The 19705-nt window shown below is 31.9% G+C and overlaps 1 protein-coding gene across 2 annotated transcripts in view; it reads left to right on the top strand.

The window, feature by feature from the left end:
- The window catches only part of LOC124530863 (schwannomin-interacting protein 1 homolog), a 31443-nt gene extending 14514 nt beyond the window's left edge, over window positions 1-16929 (top strand). The window contains exons 2-12 of one of the 2 annotated variants that reach the window (XM_047105211.1): window positions 1872-2235; window positions 2328-2488; window positions 2650-3686; window positions 4280-4371; window positions 4617-4714; window positions 5915-6041; window positions 6303-6509; window positions 7440-7615; window positions 8363-8503; window positions 16124-16257; window positions 16830-16929. In XM_047105211.1, coding sequence (XP_046961167.1) covers window positions 1878-2235; window positions 2328-2488; window positions 2650-3686; window positions 4280-4371; window positions 4617-4714; window positions 5915-6041; window positions 6303-6509; window positions 7440-7615; window positions 8363-8503; window positions 16124-16257; window positions 16830-16911 — 2613 coding nt within the window. In that variant the 5' untranslated portion in view covers window positions 1872-1877 and the 3' untranslated portion in view covers window positions 16912-16929. The remainder of the gene's footprint in view (window positions 1-1871; window positions 2236-2327; window positions 2489-2649; window positions 3687-4279; window positions 4372-4616; window positions 4715-5914; window positions 6042-6302; window positions 6510-7439; window positions 7616-8362; window positions 8504-16123; window positions 16258-16829) is intronic. The other variant, XM_047105212.1, reaches the window with a different exon arrangement.
- Window positions 16930-19705: the final 2776 nt, after the last annotated feature.

The following is a 19705-nucleotide window of genomic DNA, read 5'->3' as shown; positions in this document are numbered from 1 at the left end:
TGTTGCCGAAGAGGAACTATGATGATCGCCAAAATCTCAAAACTTTTATTCAATAGATATTCAAGTGTTATTAAAGGTTTTTTTTAGTCTACAAATTTTAAACTGCTTTGCCCTTATTACACTTGTATCGTGTACCATGGTACCTCCCTCTACATAGTAACCACATACATCTTATATCGAAAAGTTGTATCGCAGTAAAACATAAAATAAAACTTGTATACACGATATTTGTTCCCTCTCTATTGCTTTGAGTATTAAACCAGGCGGCATTACAGGGCTTATCTCTACGCCAAAGGTACAATACCATGTGCCATTTCCGTTATATGAAACTAGTTGCGCCGCGTTCAAATATCGGTCGGAATTGCGAATACAGGTCTCAAAAAACAAAAAGAAATTCCAGTACATTTCGTGTACGAGTACTACGTGACTTCTTGTTTTTTTATTATTTACATGTAAAACACATTGAATACATTTATGAAATGTACTCTATAAGTTTAAGGGGTAATAACCTCTGAAAAGTATAATTATAAGTAGGTTTTTTATATTTAAATACTATTAATGTCGATTTTTCAAAAATTTACCTTTTTATATGTGTAATGATGTAAGCAATATATGACGCGTTTTTGTATTGATTCATTTCATAAAAATACTTATGATGTCTACACAGTTAGTATCTATTGACTTATTTACAGCATAGTTAGGCGGATGGGTAAGTGGGCCATCAGATTGGTCATTACCAAGAATTATAAGAAATCCATACATAGCCAATGCGCCACCAACCTTGGAAGTTAAAATGTTATGTCTGTAGTTATACTGGCCTTATCCTTTATACCGGAACAATACTTACAATACTAAGTAGGTACTTATTTATTTTGAGCGGTAAAATATTTGATGAGGGGATGGTACCCAGATAAAGCCCTATCGCAAATTGTATTCTACGAAATAGATAGAATCGAATAATTGTATGTCCGATTAATATTCGTTTTTATTAGGGTATAAGCTCAAACATTTATTGGAGAAGGTAAATTTCAAATATATTCATACACACATAGGTCATCATCATCATCATCATCAGCCCGTTTTTGTCCACTGCTGGACATAGGCCTCTCCCAGTGCACGCCACTGTGGTCATCACACACATAGGTGCTTCGTGAAAATTGGACTAAATAATAAACTCGTTTAATAATATGTACTTCTACACTAAAACTCTGCATTGCACAATGTCCTTGACCATTCCAATTGCGAGTTGTCGTGTCGTGACTTTCTTTTCTTCAGGTTTTTAATTTGATTTATTGATCTACGAAATGTAATCATAAGTTGATGTATTAATTTGTATAAAGTGACATATTTAAGTAACGTACATTTAGGCATAATCGTTAATTTATTTAAGTACTACATTTAAATAAAATAACATATAGTTCAGGCGCAGGACCTTTACGTTCTTTCCTAGGCACTGGAGATTACACATTTCCAGGCTTCCGGCTGTTACGGAGAATATGTTGACAAAAAAACCCAAAAACTTTTTGTCGCCCCCAACTGGGGTCTGAACAAAGAATCTCGGCGTATGTGCCCTTATACCACTAAGTCAACGAGGCAGTCATTATAAATTCAAGGACTCCAACCTTGTTTGCTAATTATGATATGAGATATTTTTTATTTTCATTATTGTTTCTTACTCATCTTATAGTACAGTTCTTCTACATTCATTTTTTTTTATTAAAACGACTTTATCTACTGTTAAAGCATTTCATTATTCTTGACTTTGTAATCAGATGATATCGAAATTTACTTTAGCATTCATGGGCGAGCTTAACCGTTATTACTTCTGAGGGCTTAAATTAATGTTTTAACATGTTTTTATCTTGTTACAGGTAACCATGAAGATCCCCAGCGTCAACGATAACGGCAATGTGGTTGTAGATGATGTAAACGTAATATCTGAGGATATTAACAACATAAGTTGGTTAGGCTCTAACAATATAGAATCAAAAATAAACAATAGTGTAGAAGAAAACATTCAATTTAACTTAAACCGTAATATATATTCTCCTGATATTGTAGAGAATAGAATATTAAGTTCAAAAATATTAAAGAAAGAGAAAAGTGATTCTGAAGCTATTGTATGTAACATACAATATAGATTAAATCATAAGAAAATAGGATATTCACATATTAGTAAAGACAGCGCGGAGAAGAGAGAGAAGACAAATTTATGTTGCCAGGAGAGTTCCGCTGGTAAATATAGTAAACATTAATATATGTACTTTGTTATAAAATCAAGTTTTATTTCATAGATTTAAGTAAATAATAAAAAAAAAATGTTGCAGTCGACGCGAATGTTTCAACAAATACAACACCTGCAGATGAAGAACGAGCTTTCGATCATTCGGACTCTGATGAAATGTCTGAAAAGAGTGTACATCCCGTGCCTCGTGGAATTGTAAATCCAAACTATCCTGGCTTTCAGCACTTAGCTCATACTTTACAGGTGACATAATCTTTATTTGAAACCTTTAAAGTATAACAACTTAACCTGTACGTAATAAAAATACAAACGAAGCCATAAGAATGAAGGAGATTTTTTTTGCACTTTTACTTTATTTCTATAACTTAGTATACATGTCCTTAATAAACATTTCTGTTACACAGGAATATTCGTCAAATATTGAGCCCTATTATAATTCGGAAAATGACATGACGGACGACGATTTGGATGCAGACATAATTGAATCAAATTACAATATTACTACACATTTTAATAATGAACAACTTAAAGGAGATAATAATAATGAAGAAATTAAATGCATTGAAAAAGAAAATGTAAACAATGGACAGGAGAAAAAAAAATCTATATGTACTTCTAGAAATGACATTCCAGACCTTTTAAAAACTATTACTCATAATAATAACAATGTCGATTCAGCAAACTATGAGTTCAATTGTTCGACCACTGATATTGAAAATAATTTTCACACGACGGACATCATAGGTGACTTTAATAAGGAAGTTGAAGATGAAATAAGGCACTTATTAAACTACAATATAAATATCGAAGATGATTTAGAAGAACTTAGAAAAGATATAAAAGAAACTTTTGTGAAACCAATAGAAACCACAATTAATAACATAAGTGACGTAGTAAATCACGTCATAAAGAAATTAGTAGAAAACGACGGCTACGATAAAAACGACACTGTGTCACCAGACCTTGTCAATGACCATGAAATGGAAGACGTTACTAATATCAATAAAGAAAATGAAAGTAATACAAGGACCGAAATGAATATAAGTAGACCAACATTTTTATTAATCGATAATAGTGTCGGCAACAAAATAACTGATGCAATTTTGTCTGATGGAAAAGATGAAATTAATATTTACGAGGAGGAGTACGACACGGAACAGCTGAGTCATAACGTCGAAAATACAATTAAGCAATTAAGTACAGAGTTAAGAAAAATTATACCAAAACTAAATGAAATGCGGGAACGCGATAAACTATGGGCTGAAAATAAAAAAGAAATTCCTGTTATTACTGATGGAAATTCGAATAATATACTACCTTGCTCTTCGAATCGTAATTGTGAAACAAGCACACGGCCCCGTCATCATGAAGATAGTACAAAAAGAAGCACACAAAATAAGCTAATTTCGAAAGTTAATCAACATTCAATCAAGACTTATGTGTATGTCTTTGTTATTTTATGCGTATAACTATAATGGTAAATTTAAGTAAATATGAACGAGTTAGAGTTGATTCAGTTGAAATATGTTTTTTCCAAATCAAATCGAGATGAGAAAGTTAAGATTTTTTCGTTAATTTTTATTTCTAATCTCCAATTCCTATCGCATCAGCTCAATCGAAAAACTGATGTCGTTTGATATAAAATATTAGGTACTTTTCTATTTTTTAATAGAATTCGAAGCGTAAATCCAGGTCGTGACCAATTTTCGTTCTATGAATCGGTATTCGGTTTCAGTTTCATCGTAGTTAGTAGGAAAAAAATCATGTTTAAATCAATAAGCCTTGTGTACATATAGTTCGAATGTTGATCGAACACGAAAGTTTTAAATAGAATTGACGCGGTCAATATGTAATTCGAACAAATTAGGTAGTGAGTATTATTAAGGAACAGCTGTAGCTTGTTAAGTCAATTTAAATTGTTCGTGGACGTAGATTTTAATATATCGTGTTAGTTCGAAATGAGGTGTGGTGAAATACTTATATATACCTCAAGTAACTGTTCTCTAACACTAATATTGTTATGTATGTTTTCAGTGAATCAAAAGTTAGACAAAATTTTACAAAAACTCTACCTAAATGTCAAAATGCGTCCGTCCGTAAAAATGATCAGATTGAATCAGATTTGGGTGAGTTTTATGTATTTTAAAAAAGGTGTAGCGATTTGTTACGAATTTATAAAAGCTATACATAATATTATATAAGAATTTGAAAATCATTTATATAATACGTTTACTAGTTATAAATTGAATCGAGGATTTTATAATACGGGAAAAAAAATTCAACTTAACGTTGCAATATCTATTCTAAGTACCTACATACTTACACATAACTTCTACTGGTTCTTAATTTATATTTATAATTTATATTTCAGATAGTTTCGATGTATATAACATAGAAACAGCCTTGCCTAAGTTAGACTTTGATACAATCGAAAGCCACCTAAGAGCAGCTAAAGATGCTGAAAGACGTGTAAGTAAATATTTATAATATTAATGATTGAAATAGTTAGCGAATAATACAATCGCTAAGTAAAATAATTCCTCTTTAAGTGCCGTATTAAACGTTTAATATTCAAATTATCTTATAACTTTAAATTTGGCGCTTAATAATATAACAGTAAATGTATACATTCACATTTGATCCACGTCTCCTTCATCCATGCATTAACCGTTAAAATTACCAATACAATTGGTACTCAGTTTAGCTTTCTACCGTGATTCAACAGTGTAGGCAGTCAGCCGTTCTTTTCTTAATGTTTTGTTACATTCATTTTTGTTCAATAGTTGAACAGATCAGACTGCTTGACGCGTGTTCGTACTACGTTGTGCTGCCTATCGTCTTTTTCTTTAAAATATAAACAAGTGTGATGGCGTCAATGCCGTATTTCAATTCCGAACAAAGGCATTATAAAAAGGATACTAGATTTCTTTTAGATTTATATACTATTACGTATGATAATCACGAATCCGTTGATAATATTTGCTGTCTAGTGAGTATACCTTTTATATTTTATAATAATAAACGACAAACACAGTGAGAGGTGTAATAAATTTCCAATAAAAAGCAAACCATAAAGTACGATTTGGAGAAAGAAAAGATTAAAAATGGAACACGTATTTGTCCTTGTCCTAAATGTCAATTATGACAGGAATGACAGGATAGCAGAGTTTATTTTTTTTGTTTACCCATGTTAATTATACGTTGAAAAAAAAAAACAATTGTGCCATTTATTACCAAAAATTGAAAGACTGATTAGTATTAAGATGTTTGAAAGTTTTTTTACAAATGTTAAAAGAAAGTTTAGAAAAACGTCTAGTGAAATACCAAATACTGTTGATAATGAAAAGACGGGATTTAAACGAAGCTTACATACAATAAAGACTAAGTTATTGAAACCAAATGTTCCTGATATACCAATGTATAATAATTATTACAATGATATGGCTCTAAGCCCTCGTGCTAATGGTGCGGCAGAATGTGCTCAAACAGAAATTGAATGGCCAACACTTTTAGACAATAATCCTAATATTTTAGATAAATTTACTAGAATAGTTACTATAACGCCAGATGTTGCTAATAACAGAGAAGTATAATGAATATATTGACTGACTATTTAAATTTTCCTTTATATTATACACTTATATTAACTTTTCAACATAATATTTACAGAAACGCAATGACAGAGAAGAGATCAGGAAACGATTGGCCATGGGTGTTGATACGGATGAGTATTATAGTTTAGGTCATATAGATCGGCCAGGAAAAAAACCCAGTTTACATTCAAGACTTCAAAATGGTAAGCGCATTCTTTCTGAATTTAAAATTTGTATTATGACAATATAATAACTTTGTTGTGTTCCTCTAATTCTTATGGGATGGGAAAGTGTGTTTAAAAATTAGTATGCTATTCATAGTACATACATAAGGGAGTGTAACAATCTGGGCGGTCAAAGTGTGTTGTATATAACATTTATCACTTATTTTTGGAATATTAGCACATTACTTCATGCTATACTATCTGTTTTGCTTAAAATTATATGTGCTATGTGTGGTGCAGGGAAAAATCTACAAATATGTTTTATGAACGAAACCGCATCTGACAATGAATCTCAAACGTCAGATATCGAAAGAAATTTCAACTGTAATAGTAAAAGTTCTTCAAGATCAAGTTTATTTAGCAAGAACAATTTCAATCATCCATACCAAACGAGACCGCTCTCAGTAAATATTACAAAACATGAGAAAAATACAAATACTCAAAGTGGTAAGTTGTTGGAAATTATATAGCATGGCAAGATATTGATGTAATTGTTTACAAACTTTCTCACAGTTATTACAGATTAAATACATAATATCTATTGTAAGTTGAAACAAATGTGTAATAAAGAGTGACATGGCCATTTTTAAGAAAGTCAATATTACCTAATACCTAATCGAGTAACATTTACTGAATATTATTTTTATTTTGATAATTAAATTTTTTGTTTATTATTATTTATTGAATATAACGATTTTTATTTTCATTAGAGTTGGTGTTTTTTTTAGAAAATACCATTTTGATATAATTAACATATACTAGCTTATCTAATATTTAAAATATAATTTTATACACTAAAGTCTCTGGCAACATAACATATATTAATACATTAAAGGTATTCAGGTATTAATTATAATTGAAATATTTGATGTATCTAATAATCTACAATTGTAGTCATTAATTTAAGTAAAATATCAATACCAGCCTCGTTTATTTTCTAATCCAGTAATTTTTGTAATTGTTGGCAATAATGCTTGATATAATATTTATATATTTTCCACTAATCTGTGATGTTTTGTAGTTTATAACAAGAACTGTATAAAATAATTTAACTGAATATGTCAAATTTTTTACTCACATAGCCTTTAGTAAGGTTTGAATAATATTTAAATACAAGGTCAGGTATATTTAGGAGTGTTCTTTTGCTTCTAGAGACTCATAGTAATAAAAATTAGCACTTTTATTGTATAATGCTTGATATCTATATGTAAATGAAAGAAATTATGTACTTTAACGCTAAGCATAAAATCTAACACATCATGCTTTTTTACTTTTATTCAGAATTAAACTTTGTTGTGATTGTATGTTATGTTATTATTTTTCAAATCCGTATTTTTTATATATACATATAAAACGGTTCTCATGTGTATGTTGCAGGTGCAAAGACACGTCCAACATCTCTAATGCTTAAATCTTCTAAGTCACGATCAACACAATCCCTCGGTCAAATCGAATTCAAAGAATCAGATTTTTTTGCTTTACAAGCAACACTTCAAACTGAGGCTAGGATAGCATTGGCTCAGGCTAAAGAAATGGCTCGTATACAAATGGAGGTAAATCTAGTTTTTCATTAATACAATTACATTTATGTTAACAAAGTATTAGATCGCTGATTTCAACTGTAACTGCAGGCATAAGGGACATAACATCTTAGTTACCAAGATTGGTGGTGCATGGGTGGTATGAGGAATAGCTAATAATTCTTACAGTATTAATTATTCTTTCATACACACATTTAGCAGCAAGTGGTTTGCAAGTCTGTCTACCTATAGGATATATTGTACAAAGCATTTTATATTCACAAGGATGTATTCAAATGAAGTAATTTATTTACTACTAAATATTTTATTCTTAAAATATAACTTGAATGATTTTGTAAATTATAGTGTGCATTGCCATTTGAATTTAGAACACAGACACACACTAAAAACATTATCTATTAAATCTCTTGCTTAGACACTGCACATCCTATTATAAATAATTAATTATCTCATATTCCAATATACGGAGTATCTTGGATGTCGTGGTTAGCTTCTGAAGATGGCGATTCCGACGTCTAAGGTTCAAACTCGGGTCCGACTTATGTAGGTCGAGCCATTATAAGTATAGTGCTGTACTTTCATTTGGGAAATGAGTAGTACGAAAGTTTTTAAAGTTGTTGAGGAAATACAATACACAGATGTCTAAGCGAATACGTGACCGGAATGATGACTTCATTTTTAGTAAATATAATACTTATTGTATATGGTGTATGTAATAATGCAATAAATATTTGAATGTATGTACATATTGTGACGTAGCGCGAACGTCGCACGCGCGCCGTGTCGCCGGTGACGGAGATGTTGCGCCGCAGCATGGAGAAGGCGAGCGCGCCGCTCGCGACCGACCGGCGCCGCGTGTCGCGACACCTGCTCACCGACATGAACATCGCACAGTTGCAGGTTCGTCGATAAATACTTTTTTTGAAAATGGAATAGTTTGGTATTCGAACGTTTTTTGTTTTTTATTTTTTTTTGTGATGCCCTTGACAGTGACAGATCATAATAAGTTTTATTTTTTTATTTTCACATGATTAAAAATTTAATATTTAATATAAATATAAAATGGACCGATATCACTGGATCTTATGATACCACGACATTTACATATACGACATAAACTATCTGGACTCACGTGAATTTATGTTAAAAATAATTTATTTATATCTAATATTGAGAGTTTTTTTTTTGTAAATTGTCTTAGATACTTCTCAAATAAGCAAGTAAAAAATTCAAAGCTATTTGTAACGGATGTATATGGATGGATGTATTGGCACATATATTGCGGAAGGATGTAATAACTCATATTACAAAAAAAGTAAGGGAGTATGAATGTTATAAAGCAAAAAGAATACCCAAAACAATATATAGCTTGTGTGAAGGATGTGTGTGTGTAGGTTAATGAGGATATGACTATAAGATGAAGGTGCGGCGAGGAAAATACCTCACTGCCGCTACTAATAAGTGAGCACAAGCGAACGATGAGAAATTGGGACAGCAATATATACACTCCCAACGTGCTTTCTTGCTTAATTTGAGGTTTGCTCAGGTGACAGTAGCCAAATCTGTACTTGAAGTTGCAACTTAATAGAAAGTTGCAATTTAAACATAGGTAATATAATGTTTGGGTACAATAGGCTATTTGACTGGTTTTTAAAATCCATTTAATTTTATTTAGTAGAAGTTAATCTACTCAGTAAAAGTTGTGATTTTTATTTTTAGTACATATTTGCCGAAAAATATCATATTAAAAATTCCATATTTAAATAGTGCGCAAAAACGCTACTTGGACAATATGGCGCTGTAATGGGGGTCGGTGACTTCACTTTCCTGTATTTTAATCTGTGGTACATATAGTAGAAAAGCAAAGTTTACAAGAAAGTGACTTCATCATAAGCCCAGCCAATCAGGAGCCTTTTGTGTCACGTGACAAACGTTTGAAAAAAGTAAATTTTTATTTATCGAATAAATTAAGTATTATTTTCAACTTTCGATAGTAAATAACCATTTTTAAACTCATAATATACACTGATTACAATAATTCACAATTTATTTTTCGCATTGTCAAATAGCCTATTGTATACCTATACAATCATGATCTACCTAGATAAGAAATAGGGTGTACCTTAAGTCAGAACTGTAAAACTATCAATAAACATTATAATTACTCACGTTTAAAATAATTTACTAATTACGAACTAAAAATAATAATAATTTCATAATATAATATACATTTTTTTGTTCATTATAATTAAATGTTTTTTACACATGGTGGTTACTGCGTAATTTTAAACGAGTAAAAAAAAATCTTAATTTATTCAGTAACCTTGTTGCAATATAAGATCTAGATATAACAAGATTTTTTTCACTCGCTTAAGATAAACAGACCAACTGAACAAGAGGAATATTCATTTTTTATTCGTAGTGGAAACATTTTGCAATACACTATACATTGTCTTTGAAAAATATCCTTAATGATAAATGAAATCAACGGTTCGATCACGATAAGACCGTAAAACAAAACGGGTTTATTGAGTCTCTGTCCTTAAAAGATAAAAGCATTTATTTAATAAAATGATATTAAATTATATTATTATACTTCTTTTGGGTCGACATACAATCGGTAACTAAAATTTCCATTTGTGAATCTTCAATAAAATTCAGGTACACCAACAGCAAAGACGATGCAAATAATATAAAAGAAACCGAAATCCTAGACAGAATATCTATCGAGATATGTTTGTACAAAAGAAAAGAGAAAATATGCGTTGGATTTTAATTATGACAAATAAAAATGCTTCGAAAAATAAAGTCAAAGGAGGTTCTTATGTCCGCCATTTTTATCATCATCATCATCATCAACAGCCTATTTTTGTCCACTGTTGGACATAGGCCTCTCCCAGTGCACGCCACTGTGGTCTTTCTCCGGCTACTCACATCCAGCTCCTGCCTGCCGCCTTGCGTATATCGTCACTCCACCGTGCCTGAGGACGTCCTACACTACGTTTGCCGAGACGCGGTCTCCACTCTAGAACACGTTTTCCCCAACGGTTGTCGGTTCTACGACAAATATGACCAGCCCACTGCCACTTCAGCTTACTAATCCGGTGGGCTATGTCGATGACTTTGGTTCTTTGACGGATCACCTGATTTCTGATGCGATCCCTCAAAGAAACGCCGAGCATAGCCCTTTCCATAGCACGCTGAGCGACTTTAAGTTGGTGGACCAGCCTTGTCGTGAGTGTCCACGTTTCGGCTCCGTATGTCATGACGGGTAGGACGCACTGATTGAAGACTTTCGTCTTAAGGCACTGTGGGATCGACGATGTTAGGATTCGACGTAACTTCCCAAACGCTGCCCAACCCAGCTGAATTCTTCTATTCACCTCGTCCTCAAGGTTGTTTCTACCTAATCGCAGAGTCTGCCCGAGGTAGACATATTTTTGAACAACTTCGAGAACGGTACCGTGTATCGTAGTCGGTTCCGGTAGAACATGTTCATTGATCATGACCTTGGTTTTATCCAAGTTCATCCGTAGGCCGATACGCATAGAAGAATCAGCCAGCTCGTTCAGCATTTGTTGTAGGTCCTGCAGCGTTTCTGCCACGATGACGATGTCGTCTGCGAATCTCAAGTGAGAGATGTATTCGCCATTGATGTTAATGCCACGTCCTTTCCAGTTCAGCGTCTTGAACATATCCTCCATTGCATTAGTGAACAATTTGGGGGAAATAACGTCCCCTTGTCTCACTCCTCGATGCAATGGTATGAGATTTGTTTGCTGATTCTGTACTCGGACGGACATGGTGACAGCTTCGTAGAGACATCTCATCACTTGGATGTATCGCCAATCAACTTGGCAACGCTGCAGGGACTCCAGAACAGCCCAGATTTCAACCGAGTCAAAGGCCTTCTCATAGTCCACGAATGCAAGACACAGGGGCCGATTATACTCATGGGACTTCTGTATAATCTGCCGCACTGTATGGATGTGGTCTATGGTGCCGTATCCGGTCCGAAACCCGGCCTGCTCCGGGGGTTGGAATTCGTCGAATCTTCGCGCAAGACGGTTCGTGATCACTCTTGAAAACAGCTTATAGACGTGGCTCAGTAGGGATATGGGACGATAGTTCTTCAGCAGGCCATTTTTATACGACTTCCCAAAAATGAAGTTTAATATTTTCAGGGTTCATTTATGTATATATTTGAATTTATTCATACATTAGAATCCGTAAAAAATCTAGAGTGACGCAAATTATATTGATGTGGTAAGGCTGTGGTAATTTTAAAATTTACTTTTTTTTTCTGATGACGCCGTGACTTTGTGTTACTAATGTACATATGTAGTTGTTGTGTTACTGCCCGATTTTAATGCAATAATTAACTATAAATAATAATAAAATAATATTTACAATATGTAAGTAATTATTTGTGTAATCGGTACGGAACTTTGTGCAAGAACAATTTTTACCTGTCAGTTAATTTTTTTTTAATTAAAAATACAAGCATAGGGTTAAATAAAAAGACGATTTTCAGTGTGTGTCGTTTTTTGTTATCGTTTTTTTTTTTTAATTACGCTTTAACCTTGCCGTATTATAATTACTGGATCGAACAAAAGAAAAAAAAAATTTACTAATTACGAACTAAAAATAATAATAATTTCATAATATAATATACATTTTTTTGTTCATTATAATTAAATGTTTTTTACACATGGTGGTTACTGCGTAATTTTAAACGAGTAAAAAAAAATCTTAATTTATTCAGTAACCTTGTTGCAATATAAGATCTAGATATAACAAGATTTTTTTCACTCGCTTAAGATAAACAGACCAACTGAACAAGAGGAATATTCATTTTTTATTCGTAGTGGAAACATTTTGCAATACACTATACATTGTCTTTGAAAAATATCCTTAATGATAAATGAAATCAACGGTTCGATCACGATAAGACCGTAAAACAAAACGGGTTTATTGAGTCTCTGTCCTTAAAAGATAAAAGCATTTATTTAATAAAATGATATTAAATTATATTATTATACTTCTTTTGGGTCGACATACAATCTTTAACCTTGCCGTATTATAATTACTGGATCGAACAAAAGAAAAAAAAAAGTCTATCAAGTTTTTGTCGTCTTATAATAATCAACGTTTCCTCATTATTTTTAAATCAAAGCAGATTTAAATCATGCTCTTTTAAAACTCGGCTAAAAGAATTCTTGGAAATACTCGACATCTTTTTCCGTGACCTTGCAATTACGTACAACCTCAGGTTCGAATCTTGCCGAGTCAAGCGTTACATTTCGATTACAATGGCTATTGTGCTAATGCATTGTTTCGTCATTTCAACGTCACAACTGCTTCTTTAAAAAACTGCTATTTGATGATGTAAATGTACCAACTACTAATATCTCGGCGCATACTTTATTCACCGCGTTCCGTTTTCACGGATTTGGACTTGGTACAATACATTAAAGTAGAGCATGCCAACGTTCGATAACTAATAGCTTCCTGTAAATATGGATGAAAACTCTATTATCTGGTTGAAGTGACGATTTCGAGCTTATTCTACGATGATGCTTCGATGCAGTTTGTTTGAGTCTATACCCAAACGATAGTGTTTGAATACCTTATAAGAAATCGAATTATAAACGCTAATTTAGCAATTTCACAGTGGTTTTTTAATACATGAAATTTTACATCAATAATCTGTCACTGAATAAACTCTTTATAATATCACCTTTATCACGGTCACACAACAGTAATTCTGTGGATAAAAAGCTACACATTGTAATGCTAGTGTGATTACAGATACAATAATCCTTGATGATAATTGAATAATCGTTTATATTATTTTAAATTCTCTAAAAGTGAATATCACCATTAACAGTAAGACGACTAATAGGCTATTTGACAATGCGAAAAATAAATTGTGAATTATTGTATCAGTGTATATTATGAGTTTAAAAACGGTTATTTACTAACGAAAGTTGAAAATAATACTTAATTTATTCAAAATCCATAAATAAAAATGCATTTTTTCAAACGTTTGTCACGTGACACAAAACGCTCCTGATTGGCCGGACTTATGATGAAGTCACTTTCTTGTAAACTTTGTTTTTCTACTATATGTACATTGATGATTAAAATACAGTGAAGTCACCGACCTCATTGCAACGCCATATTGTCCAAGTAGCGTTTTTGTGCCCTATTTTAATATGGAATTTTTAATATGATATTTTTCGGCAAATATGTACTATAGTAAAATTTTTAATTCGAGTCAGTAAAATGACATTTCCAGTGTTGCAGGTTTTTTATCTCAAATAAATAGTGATGTGATAGAATCTCAACTATAATTTTGGGAATTTCGACTAAAGCACTATTACTAATTCCAGTCAGTAAAATAACAAGTGCAACTGTCGCTGATACTGTTCGGCAATCAATAGACATTTAGTCATGCTTTATTTTATTAAGTATCAAAGCGTTTTTTTTTTATTATAAATATTTAATACATATTGTATTAAATAATACGATTTTAGAAATATGGACCTTACCAGCGTATTAAAATTTCTCATTACAATATTATTACAAAGCTGGGAAAAAATGTATAAAGAGGTTCAGAGGAATTAACACTAAAAGGTCAGGAAAATACAAGTAATTTTATACGTTTTTATTCATTACGGTTGTTATTGATTCCGGCTCCGATTTTGAATCGGTATATTCAGAATCGGAATCGATATCAGTTACATTTATAACAAATGAATCCACATATTCGTCTATGATGTGGTCGAATTGACACATTTTATCTTCGACTTTTATGGCATGGTTGATGCACAGTCTCCAATTTTCAGGTGTCACTTCCTTCAGGCCTTCTTCAAATAATTTTTTCACGTCATTTATTTTAAAAGTTTTATTGTTCCTGGCGATGTACCCCTTTGCTTGAGCCCAAATTAACTCTATCGGGTTGAGCTCACAGCGATTGAGAGAAATTTTAATACACTGGTAAGGTCCATATTTCTAAAATCGTATTATTTAATACGGTATGTATTAATTTACAATAAAAAAAACGCTTTGATATCTAATAAAATAAAGCATGTCTAAATGTCGAAGTCTATTGATTGCCGAACATCACTATTGTAGCGGGTAACCCTTTTTTGTATCAGTGACAGTTGCACTTGTCATTTTACTGACTCGAATTAAAAATCGTACTATAGAAATAAAATCACAAATTTTACTGGGTTCCTTAACTTCTACTAAATAATATAAAATTTATTTTAAAAACCAGTCAAATAGCCTATTTGCTCGTCTGCCTACCAAAAGATGTTATTAAAAGTATAGCTACTACAAGTTGATAATAACTTATATTGCGGTTCGCTGTCCGCGTTTCGAAATTATATTTGTGCTTGATAACAATCATATGAGATCATCAGACCAAGATTTGTGGCAGAATGTCACGGTGTATGTATTTTTGTTTATTGGTCAATTTTAAGGTTTCGTTATGTTACAGGAACTATTTGTATCTTATTTTGATCAATATACGATTTATTTCATTTTGTTCAACGAGCAATAAACATGTTTATCTTCAAATGTAATAAAACGGTTTTTAGATAAGTAAGTTGTAAATTAGTAATCATATATTTTTAATGATAAGGAAAATGTAAATATATTTATAAATAATACCTATTGACATTTTTCATGACGATTAATTTTTCACGAAAACTTTGTACAAACGTACGTATATGATTTCAAGTCAAAGATACTACATATACTATAAATAAATGGGAATATTTTACACAAAGAAAAATTTTACTACGTATTCACCGATTCTGTCAGAAAAAAAAAACAAAGCGGAGTATCTTCATGTACAATATAAATAGTTAATATCATATGAAAATAACGTGGGCTTGATTATTCTCAAACTATTTATAGAAAAGTTCATGATTGTGAAGTGTCTATATACAGAAGTACACTCGTCCAAAGATTTTATTCTTGAATTTTAGCTACTATAACAGAAAATAAAAACACGTCAAAACTACCTAATTGAATATAAGAATAAAAATATAACCATAGCATAACTCTAGGAGCTATCCACATAGGTGTGGACATTAGAAATATTGAATACAAAAATCTATTCAAATCACTCCCACGAAGACAATTGACCACATCCCATCTCATTCGTATGATCGGTAGGTTACGAGTACAATCGACAGCGTGTATTTCTCATAAACTTTATATATTATATTGATGCTGTAAACATTGTCTTTTTTTTCTTACAAGTTCTTCTATTCCTATAAATTTTTCAACTACAAATGTCAATGCACAGATAAACTGTGCATTACAAATGTGATGCATTTGTTGTTCATTGTTCATCTTTTGCCACAGCCTACAACACAATAACAAATCCTCGTAGTTTGCTTAGAGATTTAGATTAGACGGACCTGAATATCATACAGCATGTATTTTTAATAAGATGCCTAAAGTAGAGATAAAAAGAATTAAAAGCGTTATTGTCTGTTCCAGGTGATAGTGAACGAACTTCACTCCCAGATCGAGGCTTTGAACGATTCCCTCGTGAAGTTGCTGATGGCTCGCGACGAACTTCACATGGGACAGGACTCGATGCTTGTGGATATCGAAGATCTCACCCGATACTTGTAAGTGTCCTAATTAATTTATTTAGAGTGACGTCACATCATTGCTTGGGAAATATCAGAAAGCAATTTCTGTTTTGCTATAAATCGAATTAAATTATTTTAAATATCTCTATAGTAACTACGTTACAGGAACGCTTACTGCGAAATTGTACCATCCTTTCATATATTTCTAATTACTTTAATCGAAGAGGTATACAATAAAAAGTTTTGAATAACATTCATCATCAAGAATTTTCATATTTTGAATGTTAAAATTAATTATTTGATATAATAAATAAATATTGGACAACATCACATACATTATCTCTGATCCCAATAGAAGTAGCTAAAGCACTAGTGTTATCGAAATCAAAAAAAGCGACGGTACCACAATCGCCAAGACCAATACAACATCTCGGCCGGGAATCGAACATGGTACCTCGGCGTATAGTGGCGTACCCATGAAAACTGGTGTACACACTACTCCACTACGGACGTCGTCAAATATAATATTGCATTTAATTGATAAATAGATTAAAAACATATATAGTACTTTTCATAAATAATTTCACACATAATGTTATTATTTCCAGAGGTGTTAAAGAGCAGACAAAGAAGACCAAAGGCACTACTAAGTCCGGAGTCAAGAGGCTCACATCTCTGGTGCACAAATAAATACACGATATAATCTTAGCTACGTTTATTTCTATTCGTTAATGTTAATATTGGTCTCTAATTGTATTGCCTTAATCATGTTTAATCAATTATATTATAAAGCTATCGACTCTCATACTTCAAGAAATACTTGAACAGTGTAACGGTTTCGAACTGTCAAAACATCATACTGAAGGTAGTTACGCAGTCTCCAAGTAAGGCGTTTGAATAAATATATCATAATTTCCATATAAAATACATATATATTTATATATAATATTAAATTAGCTCCATTATAGTACAATTCATGTGTTATTATTAAATAAAATTAATCTGAATTGATGGAACTTATTGTGTTTAGTGAAATTTACTTTATTATCGTTGATTTGTTGATGTAATTTTTCTTTGAATTTTTGATAAAATATAATTCATTCTTAAAACACAATAGGTAAAGTCTGGGCGGTAAGAGAATGCATTTGTGATGGGTCCGATATCGAATGGACGATAAAGAAAATATCATTGAAAACTTTAAAAAATAAAGTTAACTTACAAGTAATTTTATTACTTGAAATTTAACGTTAACACGCAAAGTTACGTCAACGGTTATAGACCGGGAGATGATAATGACAAAACATTTGGTCATTTGTACCAGTACGTACAATACGTACAAATGACCAAATATTTTGTCATTATCATCTCCCGGTCTATTACGATTTATTATCGTACGGTGTCCATAATAGGTGGTATGGTATCAACTGACAGACGTCAGGAAAGCAATCTCTCAACGGCCGGACTTAATGTAACTATAGTTAATGTACCTGCGGTATTTGTATTAGCAATATCTTAAGTGCCATTAAGTACGTACAGACTGGACCCGCCATTGTACCGCATGTGTGTTTCAACGTTGTTGTCGTCAACAGTGATTGGAAGAGGTGCGTTACATTACATGCAAATTGATTTTCTGGAAATAATAAGTAAGCTAGTAGATTCGACGTAATAGTAATATTCCAACGGATTTCGAGACTATAGAACAATGCTGTTATAATTTTGAAATATTTTAATTGTTTTCTAAATTCAAGAAAATCTAAATAGCCCTAAAATAAATGAAAAACATCTGTATTAATATTATAAATGTAAATGTGTCTCTGTATATCTACCGAATTTGAGGAAATTTGGTTTGAAGCAACTGTGAAATCCAAAAAAGGATTATAGGCTACTTTTTTGCCTGACATATAACAACCAACATCCTAAAGCACGAGAGAAGCCGCGGGCGACTACTAATATATTATATAAAGTATGATATTTCAAAGTTGTAACACTCCATGACATGTTATGTTAACGCTACCTATTCCGTTCACCGTTTATCACAGATCACCCAAAACTTAACACTAGCTCTATATATAAAGTTTGTATAATTTCGTTAAACTGTGTTACCTTTCTAATATTTGTATATAAGGTTCCTTGATATTTCGACTGGGGCGCTGTTACGGACAGTCTTTGTTTTACGTCGATCCGTTTTACGCAAGACATTAGTTTCACACCATTCCTTGTATATAATATATATTTTTTATGTCTCACAATACGAGTACATCGTCTACGAGTCGTATACGTCAAAAGTTACTATTGCTTTAATAAAAAGTATTAAATTCGATTTACTAACAACAGTAACAATAAAATGGATCTCGTCGTACTAATTCGATCGATCGATTCGATATACTAACACAATTACCTTTAATGAGGTAGATCTCGTTTCGTTAGTAAGGAAGTGCTACTAGTACTTTAATCGATGTTTTTAAATAACATTTACTAACAAAGGTAAAATATTATATACGTTTCGTTTTACGTACTAACGACAAGTTGTGTTGTTTGCCTGACGGTTAAATTCGACACAGTAACATCATTAAATTCGTTTAATTTTGTTATAAAAAGTTACGAGCGATACAAGCGTTTTAATCGTCGACGACGTAAAACGCTGACTGCCGGTATATTATATCTAGTTGTATATTCAATTGTCCGCTTTAAAATAGACATTAGCTCATCTAGGGTATAGCGTATATTTGTGATTTGCAAATTAGAGAAATATTTTTTCATGATAGTGCTCATTTAATAGAATAGTGAATTTCACGCCTGCAAGGCTAACGGCGACGATCACAGGGTGGACAAATGTTAATCTTCCGGCTTTACTCGAGATGGAAAATGTTAGATAATTAATTCGACTTTTGAAAAATTATGATGATTAATTAAAAAAAAAATAATACTACCCAGTGTTTATTTTGTGTTGATTGGAATGTTTCTATAATAATCACATCGGTGTTATTAAATTCTATAATACATCCCCTAAAATTATTTAGATATAAAGAGCACATACCGTCTATATAATGGTTGTGCTATAAATGTCGTTCCAAAGTATTCTAATGTCAGCTCGAGAGTATCAAGTAGTAGATATCTTTAAAGCTTAGAAATCTTATAATAGATATACACATAGTTAAGCACACACACACGTATTCGAAGTTGAAGAATCTGTTAAAAATTTGGACAAAACTAAGCGCATGCATTCCAAATAAAGATAAAATATAGCGAGCATAGACAAACTTTATCGATCCTGTTTATTGATATAATTAAAATTAATTTATGATTACATTATTCCTGGTATGTTGTTACAGATAAAATTCTCCTATTATAAACTTAGAAATGAATTTTAACTGTTAGTACAAGATTTATGTGAAATAAAATATATGGTCGCAAGATTTTTAAACGACTCGTATTTATACCATTGTTTTTGTCGTCTTGATATTCTTTTGTCGGTTGATCCTTC

The sequence above is a fragment of the Vanessa cardui genome, chromosome 7 (assembly GCF_905220365.1).
Source record: "Vanessa cardui chromosome 7, ilVanCard2.1, whole genome shotgun sequence".
Taxonomy (NCBI): Eukaryota; Metazoa; Arthropoda; class Insecta; order Lepidoptera; family Nymphalidae; genus Vanessa; species Vanessa cardui.
The sequence above is the reverse complement of the archived record's forward strand: the minus strand, read 5'-3'. Positions and strand labels throughout refer to the sequence as shown.